Source organism: Pleurodeles waltl, chromosome 2_2, assembly GCF_031143425.1.
Source record: "Pleurodeles waltl isolate 20211129_DDA chromosome 2_2, aPleWal1.hap1.20221129, whole genome shotgun sequence".
Lineage (NCBI taxonomy): Eukaryota > Metazoa > Chordata > Amphibia > Caudata > Salamandridae > Pleurodeles > Pleurodeles waltl.
The window spans coordinates 867,701,318-867,721,254 of record NC_090439.1 but is presented as its reverse complement, the minus strand read 5'-3'; the positions used below and the strand labels follow the sequence as shown (position 1 = coordinate 867,721,254).

The window sequence follows — 19,937 nt, the reverse complement described above, 5'->3', positions numbered from 1 at the left end:
GATGTGCTATGTGTGATACGACCTTTGTAGGCTGGTCTGCCATGTACTTCCTCAGGGACATTCAATGATCTGTATGATGATAGGAGCTGTTACAAGTACAGTAGATGTACTGTCTGATTTACTTCTTGTGCCATTTCACACAATGCAGTTCCTAATGTAATATTTTTTCCTTTGTCTTCACAGCTGCTAATATGACAGCCATCCAGGTCCGTGATTTCCAGAGGCGGGCAATGCGTTACCAGCATATCCTGGTGGTAGAGTCGGGGTACAGAAGAATGGTCTGAAGATACAGGACCGAACGTGCCTCCGGAGCCTGGAGGGCTTTCCCACAGGGTGGCCCTACTTTGCCCACCACAGCCACCACCAGCACGACCACCACTACCACCCAGGTGGCACCACCCACAGCTGGGACAGTTGTCCCAACAACATCTGCAAGTGCTCCAGGCCCTAGCAGTGGACAGCCTTCAGGGCAGCCCACAGGCATTGACAATACACGTCCTCAGCTGGTACCCAGACTGCCCCAGCTGCAACAATTGACCCTGCTGCTTTTGAGGACATGAAGTGCAAAATGGACCGTGTCCTCCGAAAAATGAGTCACCTGCGGCAGGATGTTCGCCATATCAACAGGGGTGTGCGGTCCATTAAGCGGACCCTCCGGAGGGCCAACCTCTAGACTTTGTTGATGGGCATGATTCCCTTCCCTCCCTCCTCTTTCCTTATTCTTATACTTAGTGGGCTTAGTGTTAGGTTAGTATAGGTTGTTTGTTTAGTTAGTGTTATTGGGTGGCGGGTCCTGAATATTTAATTTTTTTCTTTTTGAGTGTATGGGCTATGTTGGGGTTCTTCTGTGTTTAGAAAAAAAAAAAAAAATACAAAAAATATATATTTGTTTAGTATAGGATAGTATGTGTTTAGGTTAGTATCTGTTGTCCTCCATGTGTCCCGTCTCATAAGGGGGGGTGGGGGATTGATGTTTAGAACGTTTTGTTACATGTGATAAGTAAGTTTAGCTTAGGTTAGTTAGGGACAGTTGTGGGTAATGAGTAGTTAGGGTAGATTAGGGTAGGTAAGACTTTTCCCCGAGTTTCCTCTTCTGTTATTACTGTTTAATAAATATGCAGTGAACCCTTTACAGTATCTGTAAAATGCTTGTTGATCAGGGCCTTGGCATAAGTGTACACCAATTCTGTTCTATTACATTTGTGTCCTATGCTACGAACAAATCCCAACTGAGCTGTAAGATTGGCAGCTACCCCAAAGCTACTTTGCAAATATTTGACCATTCCTTGCAACCACCAATCACAGTTACTATGGATCCCAACGTCTTTTTTTCATTACGTATGTTTTCAAAGTCACAAACAGTGCTTCCAGATTTGGTATTGGGGACACTGTGTTATGTCTGACTGCAGTGTGATGTTCAAGGAAACCCTTATTAGCTGAGTTGTAGTAAGCACTCTTGTAGTAACGTGTTCATGACTCACAGACATAATGTGTGACACTGTTCAGCATGATTACTTATTTGAATGTAAACTCAGACACCTTCATTCATGTAGTTTGTTCACTGTTTGCTTAGATTTGTGGGCACTGTTATATGTTAGTATTGCATGGTGACAACAGTTTGCTGCCACTATTTAATGGCTTAGATATCCCTTGAGGAAGCATTATTCTGTCCAACACAGCATGATGGTGTATGGTTTCTCTTTTCATCAGATATTACCCTCAGGAAGGGCAAAGTATGGTGCAATCCAGGCCACTGTGCATAGTTATCAGACTACATAATTTCAGGACAGCTGTATTGACAAGCCATGTAATGTGACAGGAGGCACATTTCAGTGATCTACTGCACTGTTGATGTGTCACATTACACAGAGACAAAGTGGTTGTGTAAGTGCTATTTATTGAAAAGTGCTGTAGTGCTATATGTACATTGTCCATGATTGTGAGTCCATTATAGTGACATCTTCCATTGTGATCCTACACAAGTGCTAAAGAAAAATGCATTTGACATGCTGGGGTGATGTGTCCGACAGTGCAGAGGGACAGGATTTGCCAATGAGTAAGTGAAAGACAATCACTGGGCAGGCTGAGAAGATAAACAGTGGTTTGCAGAACAGTCATTGAGTACAGTTGTTGTAAGACCGGCATGTTACAAATCGCTGGACCTTGGTAATAGTTGGCCATGTGGCAGGGACTAGTGCTTCCAGGTACTTTTCCGTGTGAAAGTGATCTGTTACACGTTTTCATCTTCTGATGTGTGTTTTGCCTCCTCTGTCCTTGGTGGTGGTGGTTGTGAAGGGGTAACACATACCTCAGTGTTAGAAGACGTGGAGTCAGACATCCCGGCCGCTGCTACCTGTGAAGATCTTAAGAAGGGCAGTACTGCTGCAAGGAGGATCTGCTGGTTCTTAAGAATAGTAGCCACATCAGAATGGTAGGCAGCCAGGTCGGCACCGAGGGTGTCGTGATTAGATTGTTGCATGCAGTGGAAGGTTTGGGGTGTGAGGTGTTGTAGCAACTCCCTTACTGCAGTGGTGAATTCCTTTACAGTTTGCTGTAGTCCTTGCAGGATGGATGTTAGCGCTTGCATGGCTGCTGCCTGATCTGCAGATGACATCATGCATGAAGGCACCCCCTCTAGGCTGGCTGCCATATTTTGCATCCCCACCCGCACCTCCTTGGCCAGCTCCCACTGTACTCCGACTACAGTTCTCTCAAAGCTGGTGCCTGTGTCGTCTGAGTCCTCAGCTGTATTGAAGCTGGCAGGTCTTACAATTGGGGTTGTGGGTGGGTGCTCTGTGATGGCTGCTTGTTCTGAGCTCCTCCTTGTGACAGAAGGTGGGGTCTGGAGGGTTCCAAGGACATCTTGGAGGGTCTGGTGGCTGATGTTTGTCAGCTCGTCATCCATGTCATCAGGGTAGTCTTGGACAGGCATATCCGCAGGAGATCCATCGTCCTCTGCAATGAAATAGGGTACAATTAGTGTGTTTGTGTTGTGGCATTAGTGATGTGATATGCCTGCCTTCTGATGAATTCACATTGTGATCTTGTTTCCTGTTCATTGCTCCAGTCTTTCAGATGGGCATTCTACCAGGCCTATGGCCCACCTACTTGTCACATGTATTGTGGTAAGTTCTTTGACTTGTCGGCATCATCTCCTCTAGGTCTTGGTTTAGGCCAAATATTGATTTGCCACCTTCTTGTCCTACTCAAACCTCCGTCTACTTCCATTCTAATGGTGAGGCCTTTCACTGGCTGTGGGTGCTCTGATGGCACTAGTAGCACACTTAACAATCTGGACCTGACCCAGTCTCTGATCTTTCACATCCACTTATATGTAGTTGAAATGTAGCGTATCCTATGCATAGCTATGTAATGGCACGATATGGATGTTAACATTGGTAATGTGTACCGCTGATGTTGGGGAATGTGTGGAGATTGGATTGCCCTGAAAGTTGTAGCAGTGTCCTATTACCTCCGCTGACTGTGCAGGTGTATGTCAGTGACCAGTTACATGTGTCCTCCCCCTCAATGCTGTTGTCTGAGCAGTATGACATTTTGGATGTTGCATTGTGACCCAGGCACAGGATGGACCCTGGCATATGCTGCATGGGTGTGACCTTAGTGCTGTGTAGCTCCTAATGTTGATGACATTGGCTGATGTTTGCGGCAACTATGGGCATTCACAACTGACAGGACTGGAACATTCGTCTTGTTTCAGGGGATTGTTAAAGTTGTCATCCTCAACCCACTAATTTAGGTGTGTATGATCCATGAGGACGTTACTGCCATTGGCTACTTGAGATGCACACAGAGCGTAGGTGGTAGTGGCAACTTTTGTCACTGTTACATTCCAGTTGTCGGTATGGCTAGAGGTTGTTAATTGGGCCCTAGTTAATGTAGGGGGTAGTGGTTGACGTGTGACGGGATGCCAGTTTGACGTTGTGCCCTTCCCTCCTGGCGTGGTTTTACCTTTGCTACATCGTTGGCATGGCAGCATACCCCCAGGGGACTGTTGTTGGTGTTGTGTTATGGTGTGCCGCAGCTTCTCTCTGTACAGGCCATGCCCCCATGCCATACCCCTTTACCCATGCCACTCCATGTATATCATGGCTTCCGCATTTTGTGGTCAGTATTCCCCCCCTGCTTACAGTTGACATTAGTGCATTTTAATTCCCCATGCCACTTACCCTGCATGTGCATTGTCTCCTGGTAGTCTGCGCTGTCCTGTCCTTGAATCCCTGTGACGATCTCCTCAGGGTTGACGGCTGCGACTATCTCCTCCATGTGGTCCAAGGCCTCCTGGTGTGCTGGACTCCCACCTCCAGTCTGCAGTGCTGCCTTCCTGTTCCTGGCCATCTTTTCCTTGGTCCTGTGCTTGCAGTCATGCCAGCGTTTCTTGCACTCGATGACTGTTCTGCATACTTCTGCCACACTGTTAATCTTGTCAACAATTTGTTGCCATATTGCCTCTCTCCTACTGATTGGCAACTTTGAGGTGACAAACAGTTGGTGCTGGTGTTCCGTCACCTCTTGAACCAGAATTTCCTGTTCCTCTGCACTGAAGCGACACTTTATTTTCTTCTTCAAACTGTCCTGGTTCTTGTGTGGGTCCTCCTGGCTGGTTTCTGGTCTGTTGTCATCTTCCTGGGGTCTGTACAGGCATCTGGGATCCATTTTGGCTCTCCTCTGCTGAAATGGCTGTGTTTTGGGGGAATTTTGACGCTATTTGACCCACAGTCATTTCCGCTGTGTTAACGTCGTTTTGCTTTACGACTTGACGCTGCGGTGTGCGTAAAAAAAATGACTTACATCTGAGGTTTGCGACGACGTGCGTCAAAATATAAATGTGACGCCCGCACAGCGCACCGAAATGGCGTTAGCCGGTGGTAATATTTTTGACGCAAAACTGCACTGGGGCAGTTTTGCGTCAAAAAGTATAAATATGGGCCTTAATGTCTATTTCATTAAACAGGCTTTACTGAAAACACAACTGTATGTTCCTTTAATATCCCTTTGTGTATGCCATATAATCCATTTCATTTACTCACATTAAGGTGTGCACACTACAGCAGTTCCTTATTTTGGTAATGTTTAGCATCTGCCTTGTCCCTAGTTATCCCCCTGCAGTTCCTCTGAAAATAGATAATTACCTTGTATTTTGAATGCAGAACTAGACATTGATTCAGCAATGTAGCTTTTCCCTAAACTTACATTTTCTGTTTTTCCCTTCTCCTACTACTTCTACATGCAATGTCCCACATCAGTAAATCTAGTAATGGGCAACACAAGAGCATGAAAGCCATACCAAACGTAGACCAATACTGTGGTACTTACTATACAAGATTTTTTGAGAAAATGATATAGGATGCTACAAGAAATTTAAACTAAATATTAAAGGTTTGACATCATCTACTTTTAGTGGTGTAACAAACTTGAGAGGGCCCCTCTGCACAGTGCATGGAGGGCCCCCCTCTGGAGCTCTCAGGACAGGGTACTGTGCTGGGGGGGCTCCACACCGCGGGGGCTGCAGGGACCATTTTTACACCATTGTCTAATTTCTCCATTGGACTGTGATCAAGTAATGGTGCCAGACCTTCAGGTACTGTCAGCTGTGTCACAGTGGTTCGTATCAGCACTGGTAATCCTGTTACTCGTTGTATTACACTAAGAGGCCTGAAAGCTGGTCAGTGGGATCAGAAATAGTGTTTGGCGGAAAGAGCTGGTGCGCTTCTTCTTACGGCAGTGACGATTATCACAGCATAAGGTACCTCTGGAGTGTAGTTCAATCGTTTTACTGCGTGCAATCAAAAACACACCTGCATAAAGACGCTAAAGCCAGTTTTAAATGTAAAATCAGAAGTATCAATACTTACTGGCATCATCCATGAAGTCGAAGTCATTGCTCAGTTCAGTCGTTGGCAAATGGTACTGGTCAGGATCAATGAGGGCACTCAAGAGGATAAGCAGTACCACCGAATTAATGATCTACCAGGAGAGAAAAATATGAATGCTCAAAATTCAGATTTCAAAAAAAAAAATAACATAGGATCAATTTTATTCACAGAACAAAATAAATAGGTGTTTTCTTTCCATCCATGCGCAATAAAAGCCCATTGGACACTTGAATAGTATTTGTAATATTTATATAGTTAGATGTAAGGTATAGAGAACAGTACAACTGTTTAAAAGTTGTCTACCAGCTACTCAAAGCATTTGGCTCGCCTCTGATTTTGAAATTAGAGATTATTTTCCTTTGTCTAACCTAAATGCTCTCATTTTATTTACATCTATTGAGGAAAAATAGGAATAGGTGCTGCTTGCTCTGTGTTTTATTGACACGTAACAAAAATAAAATATTACAACTACACCAAATAATCGGAACTGTTATGTTAATAAACATGGGGGCATATTTATACCCCATTTGCACCGAATTTGCATCATTTTTTAAGCAAATTTGGCGCAAAACTAACTCCATAATTATATTTTGACGTTAGACACGTCTAACATGAAAATATTGGAGTTAGTATCGTTTTTTTTAGATGCGTGAACCTACCTTACATCAATGAGATGCAAGGTAGGCATTCCCATCTAAAAAATGGTGCTTACCGCCATAGCCCCATATTTATCACCCCCGGGGTCAAATGACGCATGGGTGGGGGGAGGGGCTAAATAATGTTGCAAAGATTGCTTTGCATCATTATTTAATGCTGGGTCAGACCAGGGGTTGAGGGACCTGTGGACCCATTCCCATGGTTAAACACCATGGAATGGGTCAACAGGTGCCCTCCTCAAGCCCTAGGAACACCCCCACCCACACCAGAGGGACAACGGAGGATGGGGGACCCCATCTCAGGTACGTAGGTAAGTATAGGTAAGTAATTATTTTTTTAATTAAATTGCCATCTGGGGCCCAACTTGGGGCCCCATGCATTTCACAGGGTGCAAAGGCCATGCCCAGGGGACACTGGTCCCCTGTGCTGGTCATTGGGGTGGTGGGCATGACTCTTGTCTTCTGTAAGACAGGAGTCATGTGGTATGAATGTTTTTGTGTCAGAAAAAGACTCTAGGCTGGTTAGAGTTATCTTTTTGACTCTAACCAGCCTAACGTCATTTTTGGGTGCAAAACCCCCTTCCCCATACCGCCAGCCCCACCCAGCTAATGTCTTTTTTTTTTTATGCTAGCCCACCCTTCACACTGGCTTGCGCCATTCCATAAATATGGCGCCCGGCTGGTACTCAGGAATGGCGCAAGTGCAGTTTTGACCCAAAAAGTATAAATATGCCCCATGAGGCGTGGGACTAATCCTGAACGAACTAGTATCACTTCAATCTACATTCCTTGTACTAGCAAGCATATGTGAATCTTGCATGCAGAATATGAATGTATGTGAGAACAAGTAATATCTACGACAAAACAAGTTGCAAATACAACTATTTTTATTCAGTGCATCCCAAACTCAGTTTTCTGGGGACAACACAACGAGAACCATTTCACATCTGCACCGCATTACATGTGCAGAAGTGGTTCATGCAGGTTCAACACATCAGTACATTCCCTCCGCTTAAAAGGGAGTAATGCATTTAACCCATCGCTCTCATGCCATTAAAACAGGCCCATCTCCAAAGATTCTGTGCATCAATTGACAAGCATTGTTTACAAGATTAGGTGCTATACATCTAGCACCTAACCTCTTTAAATTCTCATTTTTGGGAACACTATGCTAACTGTAAGATAGACAGCTGTGCAGCATTTGTGTGGAAGACATGCATGCCCAGTCCTCCCTCGCGCCCTGCAACAGTTTCGCCTGCTTGCCCTACTCTGAATGTCCATTCAATGCTTTCACCTGGCTTCAGAAATAACCCAATGTCAGGGTTTACAGCGAAAGTGAATTAGACAGTGAACTAAGACACATTGGGTTAATATTGCAATGTTCAGATGCCATTATTCTGCCCTGTCACATCGCCAGTATTTAGGGTATTCACCCAGGAGAGACCCCTGACCTCTTTTGGCCGGAGCTCGCTCCCCTGCGCCGACAGCACCACCTTGCTGTGCCGCTCCTCCCTGACCCTCGCCCACGCGACCGATCGCTTGTTCGAGGCCCCCTCCGCACCCTTGGTGTCCAGTGTACGCTGGTAAGTTCTACTAATCTGTGCACTGTCTCCTGTTTTCCACTGTTTCCACCGTTTTCTGACCTCTTCTCCTTCCTTCTGTCCTCCGCTGTTAGTCTGTGCCTTGTATTGCCTGTTTCCACTGTTTCCACCGTTTTTCTGACCTCTTATCCTTTCCTTCTATCCTCCGCTGCTAGTCTTTGCTTTGTATTGCCTGTTTCCACCGCTTTCTGACCTCTTCTCCTTCCTTCTGTCCTCCGCTGTTAATCTGCGCTTTGTATTGCCTGTTTCCACTGTTTCCACCGTTTTTCTGACCTCTTCTCTTTTCCTTCTATCCTCCGCTGCTAGTCTGTGCTTTGTATTGCCTGTTTTCCACTGTTCCTCTGACCTCATCCACTTTCCCTCTATTTTCTGCTTCGCTTTACTAGTCTGTGCATTGTGTTTTGCTTTTTTGTGCCTTTTTCACTGCTTTTTCACTGTTTTTTTCCCTCACCGTTCCTTCTTTTCTGGGACATCTCCCCCGGCTCCTGCCTATTCCCTGCCACTGCGTCCCTGTGGCCCCACCCCCTCCCGCCCTCATTCGCTCTCCCGCCCACCTCCTGCCTCCCAGCTGCCCCTCCCTCCCACCTCCCCCTCTTAATGGCGGTCGCTGCGCGGCCCAGGTGAGAGGCCCCTGACCTCTTTTGGCCGGAGCTCGCTCCCCTGCGCCAACAGCACCACCTTGCTGTGCCCCTCCTCCCCGACCCCCGCCCACCCGACCGATTGTGTGTTCGAGGCCTCCCTCCGCATCCCTGGTGTCCAGTGTACGCTGGTAAGTTCTACTAATCTGTGCACTGTGTCTCCTGTTTTCCACTGTTTCCACCGTTTTCTGACCTCTTCTCCTTCCTTCTGTCCTCCGCTGTTAGTCTGTGCCTTGTATTGCCTGTTTCCACTGTTTCCACCGTTTTTCTGACCTCTTCTCCTTTCCTTCTATCCTCCGCTGATAGTCTGTGCTTTGTATTGCCTGTTTTCCACTGATCCTCTGACCTCATCCACTTTCCCTCTGTTTTCTGCTTCTCTTTACTTGCCTGTGCATTGTGTTTTGCTTTTTTGTGCCTTTTTCACTGCTTTTTCACTGTTTTTTCCCTCACCGTTCCTTCTTTTCTGGGCCATCTCGACCCTTGTGCGCTCCCCCGGCTCCTGCCTATTCCCCGCCACTGCGTCCCTGCGGCCCCGGCCCCATTCGCTCTCCCGCTCCCGCCCGCCTCCTGCCTCCCAGCTGCCCCTCCCTCCCACCTCCCCCTCTTAATGGTGGTCGCTGTGCAGCCGCGCCGCTGGCGCGCCGGAGGTGCCACATAGGCAAGCCTGTCTGCGCCCGTCCGCGGCCGGACAACGCCCAGCGCCAGTCCCCCTGGCCCAACCAGCCAAAACCCCCCCAGACTACACTACCACCCCCACTCCCCCCTCTCCCTCAACCCCGGAGCTCGCCCCAACTGCATACTAACCAGCCCCACACACACATAAGGCCCCTTCTCCTGCCGCACCTGCCTATTCTCCTGCTCCACCTCCCACGCACCCCACACCAACACCAAACACAACAGCCCCCACACAACTACATCTGCACCCACCAACAAGCCCCACAACCCGCACAAGCCACACGCCAATATCACCTCTACCCACAGCAACACCACAAGCACCCCCGCAAACGCTATCTCACATCACAACAACCACACCTCCCACAACCACCTCAGCTGTCTGCTACTAAACACCCGGTCCCTACACAAACATGCCATAGAACTCTGGGACCTCATCACATCACACTCACCCGGCATCGCCTTCCTCACAGAAACATGGACAAACCTCACATCTGAGCCAGACATAGCCACAGCCACCCCGGAGGGCTACAAATTCCAACGCAAAGACCGCCTTAACAAACCTGGAGGCGGCATCGCCATCCTTCACAGAGACACCATTAAGGTCACCACCAACACCCTTGACACCCTCAACAACGCAGAACACATTCACTTCCTCATCTACATCAACAACACCACCACCCTCAGAGGCACACTCATATACAGACCCCCTGGACCACGCCCCCCCTTCTGCGACACCATCGCTGACACCATCAGCACGCACGTTCTCACCTCCACAGACTACATACTCCTCAGCGACTTCAACTTCCACCTGGAAAACCCCCAAGACCACAACTCCTCCACCCTCCTGGACAACCTCACCAACCTGGGACTCAAACAACTGGTTACAGCCCCCACCCACTCGGCTGGACACACACTCAACACAATTTTCACCTCAAGCCAACACGTCACCTACACCCACACCACCAAACTCCAATGGACAGACCACCATTGCGTCCACTTCTCCTACAACAAACCACCCACACACCACCACCAACACACCACCCCCTACTGCATGTGGGACAAGATCCCCACAGAACACCTGAACTCCCAACTGACACAAACCCCCCCACCCAACACCACCGACCCCAACATCGCCGCACACAACCTCAACAAATGGATCACCACCTGTGCCGACGCTCTCGCGCCCCTCAAAAAAAACATCACCACCCGCAATATCAAGAACACCCCATTGTTCACCACTGAACTCCACGAGTCCAAACGCAAATGCTGCAAAGCAGAGAAAACTTGGAGACAAGAACCCTCCGCCACAAACTTCTCCACCCTCAAAACCACCACACGCATCCACCACCAACTCATACGCACCACCAAAAGAGCACACTACAAGGAACGTATTGACAACAACTCCCAAAGGAGCAAAGAACTCTTTACCATCATCAAAGAGCTCTCCAAACCCAAAGCCAGCAACCAAGACCCCACCCACACACAAACCCTCTGCAACTCCCTCTCAAATCATTTCCACCACAAAATCCAGGACATACACAACAGCTTCATACCACACACACCCTCCACACACAACCCCCACCCACCCAACACAAACCCACCACACACACCCCCCAACCTACTCACCACCTGGTCCCCCACCACCGACGAAGAAACTGAAAAGACAATGAACTCCATTCACTCTGGCTCCCCCTCCGACCCATACCCCCACCGAATATACAACAAGGCCAGACCCACCATCGCCCCTAAACTCCGAGCCATAATCAACAGCTCATTCGCAACCGCCACCTTCCCTGACCTCTGGAAACATGCGGAAGTCACAGCGCTCCTAAAAAAAAACAAAGCCAACCCAGACGACCTCTCCAATTACCGCCCCATCTCCCCCCTCCCTTTCCCAGCCAAGGTCACGGAAAAAAACTAGTCAACTCCTGCCTATCCCACTTCCTCGAGACAAACCACACGCTTGACCCCTCCCAATCTGGGTTCCGCAAGAATCACAGCACGGAAACCGCTCTCATCGCTTGCACCGACAAAATCAGACCCAGAGTCGACATGGGCGAGACCGTAGTACTCATACTCCTGGACCTCTCCGCAGCCTTTGACTGTCTACCACCACACACTCCGTACACGACTCCATGACGCCGGGATCCGCCACTTAGCCCTGGACTGGCTCACCTCCTTCCTTACCGACAGAACCCAAAAAGTCCGTCTCCCACCCTTCCAATCCTCCGCCACCAAAATCACCTGCGGAGTCCCACAAAGCTCCTCCCTCAGCCCCACACTCTTTAACATCTACCTGGCCCCACTAGCCAACATCCTCAAACCCCACGGCATCACCATCCTCTCTTACGCTGATGACACACAACTCATTTTTTCCCTCACCCGCAACCCCACCACCGCCAAAACCAACCTACAAGCTGCACTCCTTGACACCGCTGCCTGGATGACAGCCAACCACCTTAAACTCAATTCCAACAAAACCGAAATAATCATTTTTGGTCCACACAAAAACACTTGGGACCCCTCTTAGTGGCCCACCACGTTAGGCCCCGCACCCACCCCCGCAAACCACACATGCAACCTCGGCGTCATCCTGGACCCCTCCCTCTCTATGACACAACAAATCAACGCCCTCACCTCCTCATGTTTTAACACACTCCGCACACTGAAGAAGACATTCAAATGGATCCCCACAGAGACCAGAAAGACAGTCACCCACGCACTCATCAGCAGTAGGCTTGACTACGGCTATGCCCTCTACGCCGGCACCACACAAAAACTCAAACGCAAGCTACAACGAATCCAGAACTCAGCAGCACGACTCATCCTCGAACTGCCCCAACATGAACACATCTCACCACACCTCAAATCCCCCCACTGACTCCCCATAGACAAAAGGATCACCTTTAAGATCCTCATCCACGCACACAAATCCCTCCACAACACCGGCACAACCTACCTCAACGAAAGAGTGACCTTCCACACTCCCACACGCCACCTCCGCTCCGCCGACCTCTCCCTCGCCACAGTCTCTTGCATCAAACACACCACCACTGGAGGCAGATCCTTCTCCTATCTGGCCCCCAAAGACTGGATCTCCCTCCCCACCCACCTCCGCAAGACCCAGGACCTCCTACTTTTCAGGAGAAACCTTAAAACCTGGCTTTTCGAAAACAGTGATCTCCCCTCCTCCCCTCTCTCCCCCCCCCCCCCCGCTTCAGCGCCTTGAGACCCTCACGGGTGAGTAGCGCGCTCTATAAGTCTCTTTGATTGATTGATTGATTGTGTAATGTATTGGGTAGGGAAAGCATAGTTCAAGGTCAGCTTTAAAAAAGTTAGCTGCAGGTTAAATTCAGTAATGAGGTTATAACATCAAAAGAGCAGCCAGGGAGAGCTTTTTATGCAAGAGTAATCCGCGTGGTAGCCTTGAAAATCTCCTTGATAGCACGTGTCCGTTATCTCCAGTGGTTTACTCGTGGGTCTCAGCCCTCTCTAGAATATCGCAGCATTTGTACAAGCAAGCCTAACCTAGGAGAGATGGAATTCACGGAATCTTTCCAAGAGAGGTTTCTCTGCTAAGAGCATCCTCACCCAAGGCGAGGCAAGCCATGAGCCCCATGTGATGCTCCGGTGCTGGAAATTACAGTACATTGTCACCCTCATAACGTAAAGAGTTTCTTCAACACGAGTGGATTAAGATTTGGGAATAACATAGGGGGAATGATTTCTGACTGATGTGCTACCAGTAAAGACACTCAGAAGGAGGCGAGGGCGTGTTCAAGAGACGACTTTGTATCTGAGGAAAATTCGCTTAAATAAGCAATGTTATACTCTGAAAACTTAGTGCCAGCAGCCACCAGTGAACAGGAGACCTTGGGGGCACTGCCATGTTAATATTCGTGCCCAGAGGTGCATGCGAGTCCCCTCTCAAGCGAACATATGCAAGTGTTATTTTGCAAATGGATTGGATAAAAGTAAATACATCTCTGGAATGTCTCTGCGGTTCCCAGAAACATTTAAGAAATATTACACGTTATCAGCTTGGTGTCGGATTTCAAACAAATGTTCAGTAAAATACTTAAGGTTGGCAGTAGCTAGTGCAACAAATTGATTTTCCTCCACTAGGCCCTCTAATGAAACCTGAAAAAGTGATTCTGCATTCAGGGTGCAACCATCATTGCTGCACTCCGGGCCTAATGACACGAGGCGTAAAGCAAGAGGAGGGAAAGCCGATTCCTCATTCATAAAGCGTCGAGCACATCAGTCATGGGATCAGCGGTGATTTAAAGAGGGGGACACGTCGTCACTCAGATCTAGCCCTCACGTGAAAAAGCTTTTGGTAGCACAGATGTGACTTCCTTCAGGCTTGATGAATACCATAAACACCTGAATCCCTTTTCACATTTGTGACCTTTTATACAGAAACACCTTGGCCAATGTTACTGTCACTCAACATTCGCCTGAGGCAGGTTTCAGATCAGGAGACGGTCACTACCATCATTTCATTTATTCGTTCAGCCTTTAGATGGAAGACTACAGTTACATTTAGGTCTACAAGATCTGCATTAGTCTCTCACTTAAACAAATTGTCAATTTTTGCAGCTGACCCCTCGCTATAGTCACAAAACCGCAGAGATTCATTGGCCAACTGCTTGTGCTTTCTCAAAGAACACTGTAGATGCCTCAGGCTACCTGTAGGCTGCTGCTGACAATCAATTAAAATGATGTTTCTCAGTGGGTATATCTGGCCACACAAGTCACAATAAATGAAAAGCTCTAAGCAACCAAACTTCGAATTTTAGTTGGAGCAATTCTTTAAAAAAAAACTTTCATAACAGTAGTATAAATCAACTGCTAGTGCTGGACGTTTTGCAAAACTATGGCATTTACTGAACACAGAGTTGAAACTGTCACATCTCATTATTCAAAGACTTTGTACCCCTACAATGGCAGCCCGAATAAAAGAAAGAAACATTCTGGCATGAATATTTCTTATATACCTCCCCAGGTATTCTACGGTTCATCCGATCAAGGAATCTTAGACCACTCGCACAGCTAAACTGTGGAGAGAGCTGCAACAATTGTGGGAAACCTGCAACCAGGTGTGGTTTCTCAGAGCGTTGGGCTAATGCTACAATACTTACTACATAATATCATTTTTGATAATGCCTAGTCCTAACTTTTAGGTCACAGCCAATAGAGTCAAAACAAAGGGGGTATGGAACAGACAATGTCCTTATTACCTTTCTGAATAAGAAATTTTAATTGTTATGCTGCTATAACTTTTTTACTTCTACTTGATAGTCCTCAGGTCACCTTTTTTCTTTTACGTTAGCACTTCAGAAGAAAAACACTTAATTTTGCAATTCTGGCATATTATTATTTATTTGCTTCTTTGTTATACATATGTGGTTGTGTTTGTGTTGTAAGAATTCATAATAAGAAAATCTATTAAAAAATACAACCAAAGCCTATAAAAAGCTTTAATGCTATTGAATATCATATCTCAATGTTTTATCGGTGTGCTCTGCTGAATATAATATACTAGGAAGAACTATTTTATTGCGTTTGAAGCTGTCACCCTTACTTTAAGAATCCACTTTGCTCTTGTGAGATTAGCAGTCATAAAATTCAGGCTAGTTTCACTGCTCTCATTTTTGTGAACATTTTACAATTGCAATTAAACAAAATGGCCCTGTATTATATGATTAAGGCCCCTTAGGCATTATATAAATTATTTATATTAGTAGATGTTATTTCCCCTCTATTGAATGTAGAGAAGTGCTGAAAACGTTTGAGTGTAGCTTCAGCAATGAATGTTTTATAACATTCGATTAAGTGCCCTCGGCCCCTTACGGCTGCCTGGCCGCCGGTGCGGATGGAGTATCCCTTGCGGTGGGCTACTGACCCGTTCTTTATTTGGGAATACAGGTCCACACTGACCGACTGTTGTACTGCTAGACAATAATGGCAGAGCTATTTATCGACTCATGGATGCTATCGGCAGATGGACTAGGCTTCTGCTGTAGCTCAGCAGGCGCATAGCCATGATGAGAAGGTGGTGCTGCCCCGTTCCTGCTCCTCATTATGAATATCCCAATACTGCTCCGAGAACCTTTTTTTCTGCTCCCTGCAGACACTCCTGGTGTGCCTAGCCTGGGCAGGCAAGCAACCGCAAGTCAGTTGAACTATGTTAACTCTTTCTTACGATAAAGGAGGCCTGAACGCGGGGTGATGATACTGTGAGTAGTTCAGATGGACTGTGAAGACCCCAGGAATGATGGATGTTTTGTGAATGGATGCGAACGGAAGGTTGAATGACAGGTGAATACGTGCTGTACCCGAGACCCACCTAACGGGACTCCATTGACTTTCCCTAACTGTGGTCTGTGCTGTGGGAGGATTTGGTGACAGAACATGTAAAATCTCATTACCGACTCCCCGGATACCGTATATCACCATATAATCTGCACAGTTGGAAGTCATGTATTGGGTTGTTCTTACTGTGCTCTGTACGTGCAAAGATTGAATAAGATGTCTTTGCAATCTGCTTGGTTATCTCAAAATTGAAATGAAAGTGTTTAAAAATAATAATAACTGCCGCGACCTTTCTGTTTTACAATTGGTGCACTGCTTGGGGTATCGCTGCTTCGACCCACTTATAAAAGTTATTTTAAAAGGTTCACCAGCTTCAAGATGATCATGAAATTAGCAAAGTTTTAGAAAGATAAGTATGCCAAAAAAAATATACGATTCGTAGATCAGAATTTCTTCGACGATTACTCTCGGCTGGGAAATACTGCTGTTCATGCATTATTAACTCTGCTTTGGATATATTGGCTTCTTCAAATTAAAAGGCGAGCACCAATTTTTTTCCAGTGTGAGATGTCCTTGAAGAAATCATCCTGTTCAGCTGATAAGGGTCTGCTATAATACATTCATCAGAATTTGTGGTAAAGGGATTTCAATATCGTGGTAATGCCTTTGTCTTTAGTTTTGATGTGGACTATCTCACCCTTACGAGAGAATTGTGGTTGCACTCTTTCTCGATTTTCAGATAATTTGCTAGGAATGTTTATGGCAGAATGTGAATTTCATTGTTGTTCCAGCCTTTAGTTTTTGCTCCATGGGGTTCTGGGTTCATAAGACTTAGGCTGTGTTAGTGATTTGTAATTGTTCCTTCATCTCTTTAACAAGTCTCAGTCAATGTGTCATTGTTATTCTGTAGACGAAAAAGTCAGAGAAGAATTTGTACCATGTGACATGAGAAGAGCAGTACCTGGGCTTCAGCTAACTGATTTGTTTTTCTATTGACCTGTACCTACACTTATCAAGTCATGTTCTGAGAGAATTATGAGAGCCATGTCTATTTTATGGATGCTGTTTTTTAATAAGTTGTCTGTAAACACAAAAATCAATTCTGAATTAACAGTGATGAATCTGGGAGAAGAATGAAAACTATGGCAGCTGGATGGAGAGAAAAGTGTTGCGCTTGTTCTAAATGTTTTGGTCACTAGTTGTTGTTGTTGCACATGTGTTTATGATCATGTAGGGCTGAATTTGTTTGTCTTTGTTTGAAATCTGGGTGTAGACTCAGATACCTTTCTGGCCTGATCCATATGTGGTGATGAGCAATGCTTTAACTGCCTTTGATATTTTGATAGTTACTCTGGATCTTTTCCTCCTGCCTTCACATGGATACCCGGACTGTTTGGCTTCTCACATTCTAAATCCGGAAGCATCAGGATTGGTCTCAGCAGCTTGGACTACCGCTCACACACTGCATGGGAGTCTGTGCAGTTTCCCCAGCCTGGCTGTGTAGCACAGCCGGGCTGGAGAAACTTAAGTGTGCATGTGTGTTTGGCCAGCCTCAGATGGCCTGCCAAACAAACCTGTGTACATAGGTGCACTCTCACCTCCCCCTCCTCTCCCACTCCTCTCATGGCCCAGCTCCGCCCCTCCCTTCACTTGCTGCTGGCTGAGCCAGCAGCTGAAAGATAAAAACAATAATGAAATATCGTTTTATCTTTCAGCTCCTGGCTTAGCCAGAGGGGTGACGCTCCTTTGCCACTGCGAAGGAGCCGCGCTTGCATATCACATCCGTCTTTCAATGTCAATGAATATTGCATGACGCATTTAAAATAACCCTCATCTATCAACTTGAAGGCTATGTAAGTATTGTTTAATATCAGCCGGAGCATCCTAAAACATAAGTTAGGATATCAACTGGAATAAATAAAGGAATTATGCCACATAATTCCTTTATTTATGCCAGTTGATATCCTTATTTAGCCAACATAGCACATTATTCCAAGGGGAGTAATAAAACAAGAAAAAAATAGATTTTCTCCTGAAAACATTACAACCAACAAAAAAGAAACAAGAAAGATCTGATGTGGGGAGGGGTATAGAAAATATCCCACAAATGTCACATTTACCATCAGTGTTTCCTGCACAACACCCACCCATATTCAGAGTTTGCAGAAGGTGGACCGCAATCTGGTCTACTGAAGTGTGAATGGCATTCTACCGGAAATGGTGGTGGACCTAAAGTGGATAATACCAGACCACATCTCAAAGTTCCATTCCTGAGAGTCAGCCATAGAAAGGGACAAAGAACTTTCTCCAGAAGGTTTGTATTGTCTCTTCAACATGCTTGGAATTACCCCCTCCCCCACAGCCCTACCCTAATGTTTGGAGACTAGATATGTGAGCACTGACCATGTATCCCTCTACATGTTGGAACAATTCTAGTCTCCCTACCTGTTGCTATAATTCCAGCAGCAGTTAAAGACATTAATGGATTGTCTGCCCTGGTGGAGCTGTGAAACATTTCCTACGAGTTTAGTAAGACTATGTACATGTCAACAAGAACTTCACAATATAGATTCTTGGTCTACATATATTATCAGTAAATGTTGGTTTTCTTTGGCTAGCTCACACTACAAATCAAAATCCCTAACCTAACCAGGGTGATAGATGTTATTCATAACTTCGAACATGACCACTTTGATTCCCAAAGGAATTAATGGAAACAGATCTAACTCTTTCATTTGTTACTCCTGTGTGCCCAAGGTATACACAAGAAAGATATGAAAATGCATTTTTAATACATTTATTGAAATGATTGTACTCTTGCAACAAAAACGTGAGCTGCTATGATTAGACAGATGAGACACGTTATTGTAATGAGTATTATTAGAACAATGAAAAATACAAACAATTCAACCATGGTAATTGTTACTTATGTTACTCTACTCCTGTCTCTAGCACTATACTAAAGAAAGCATTGTAGAAGTATTCGCTGCCAGACCAATTGGTACAGTCTACCCCCATACTTTGGTCTTATGTGTCAGGAAGCCAGTATAAGTGCTCAGGTTATCTTCCGCCGCAGGATGAAGATCGGAGTCATAATGGCTGCATCTCAGTCACAGTTCACAGCAGTACCATGATAAACCCAGCACAAAGTGCTCCTCTCACCAAGCCTAGCGTGGATGCTGTTTATATAATAAAACACAGTCCTAATCACGCTGTGACAGAGGGCCAGTACAGCTTATTTGGTTTGTCTAGCATAAACGGGTTGCCTCCGGACGAGCACAGAAAATAAAACAAGGGCATTGCGTTCTGATTGTACAACCTTGGAACTAGATGTGCAGACTACAGGGTGACAATAGTTACCAAGAATAAAAGTATATGCAAAACATTCTCGAGTTCGTGGAAAATATGTAAAAAGTCACCATTAGAAAAAGATGTCAAGCTTAAACGAAAATCTAAAATGGAGACTACGTGCAGGCCCTACAACAAAGCACTTTATGCACAGTGAGCTTTCAACGTCCAATTTATGCAAAAAATGATAACTTCCTTCAGTGGGAAACATAAAGTCCATCAGGCCCAAACCCTTTACACACCATGATTGTCATAGGGCAGGATGATAAGCAACAGTGCTTAATTTGAGGCAGAGTTAGGTGTGGATTCCCCTTACACTTATTTTTTGGGACCAACACTTATTTTCCTCATCAGACGTCTTCTAAGAGCAAAAGAGGAAAAAACACAAAGTGGAAAGACGAAGAAGAGAACAACAGAAAGAGAGAAAGCAGGGCGGTGCAAGACTGATATGAAGGGGTGGGGGTTGTCCAATAATGGCTTAAAGAGGCGTGAGTTAGAACGACCTCAACCCTACACAACCCTATTCTACCCCTAACTCAACCCTTAAAACTGAATTATGCATGGCCCATTCCATTCATTTTTCATATCAGTAAATCTTATCTCAGCCATAACCCTTAACATTACTCGAATCCTAACCTGTTTATCTTACATCATCCCTCACTTTACACTTCACTCTTAACACTAATCTTCAAGCATAACCTAACTCTAACCTATGTCATAGCCCAAACCAAGCATTTTTCACTACTTTTATTGGATTGTTTTGTACATTCTAGTTCTTTTGTATTGTACTGCAAGTGCATTTACGTA

The 19,937-nt window shown here is 45.9% G+C and overlaps 1 protein-coding gene across 1 annotated transcript in view; it reads right to left on the bottom strand.

The window, feature by feature from the left end:
• Positions 1–19,937, bottom strand: part of LAPTM4B (lysosomal protein transmembrane 4 beta) — a 585,847-nt gene that overhangs the window by 378,847 nt on the left and 187,063 nt on the right. Inside the window, exon 2 of the mRNA XM_069220520.1 lies at positions 5,874–5,985. Coding sequence (XP_069076621.1) covers positions 5,874–5,985 — 112 coding nt within the window. The remainder of the gene's footprint in view (positions 1–5,873; positions 5,986–19,937) is intronic.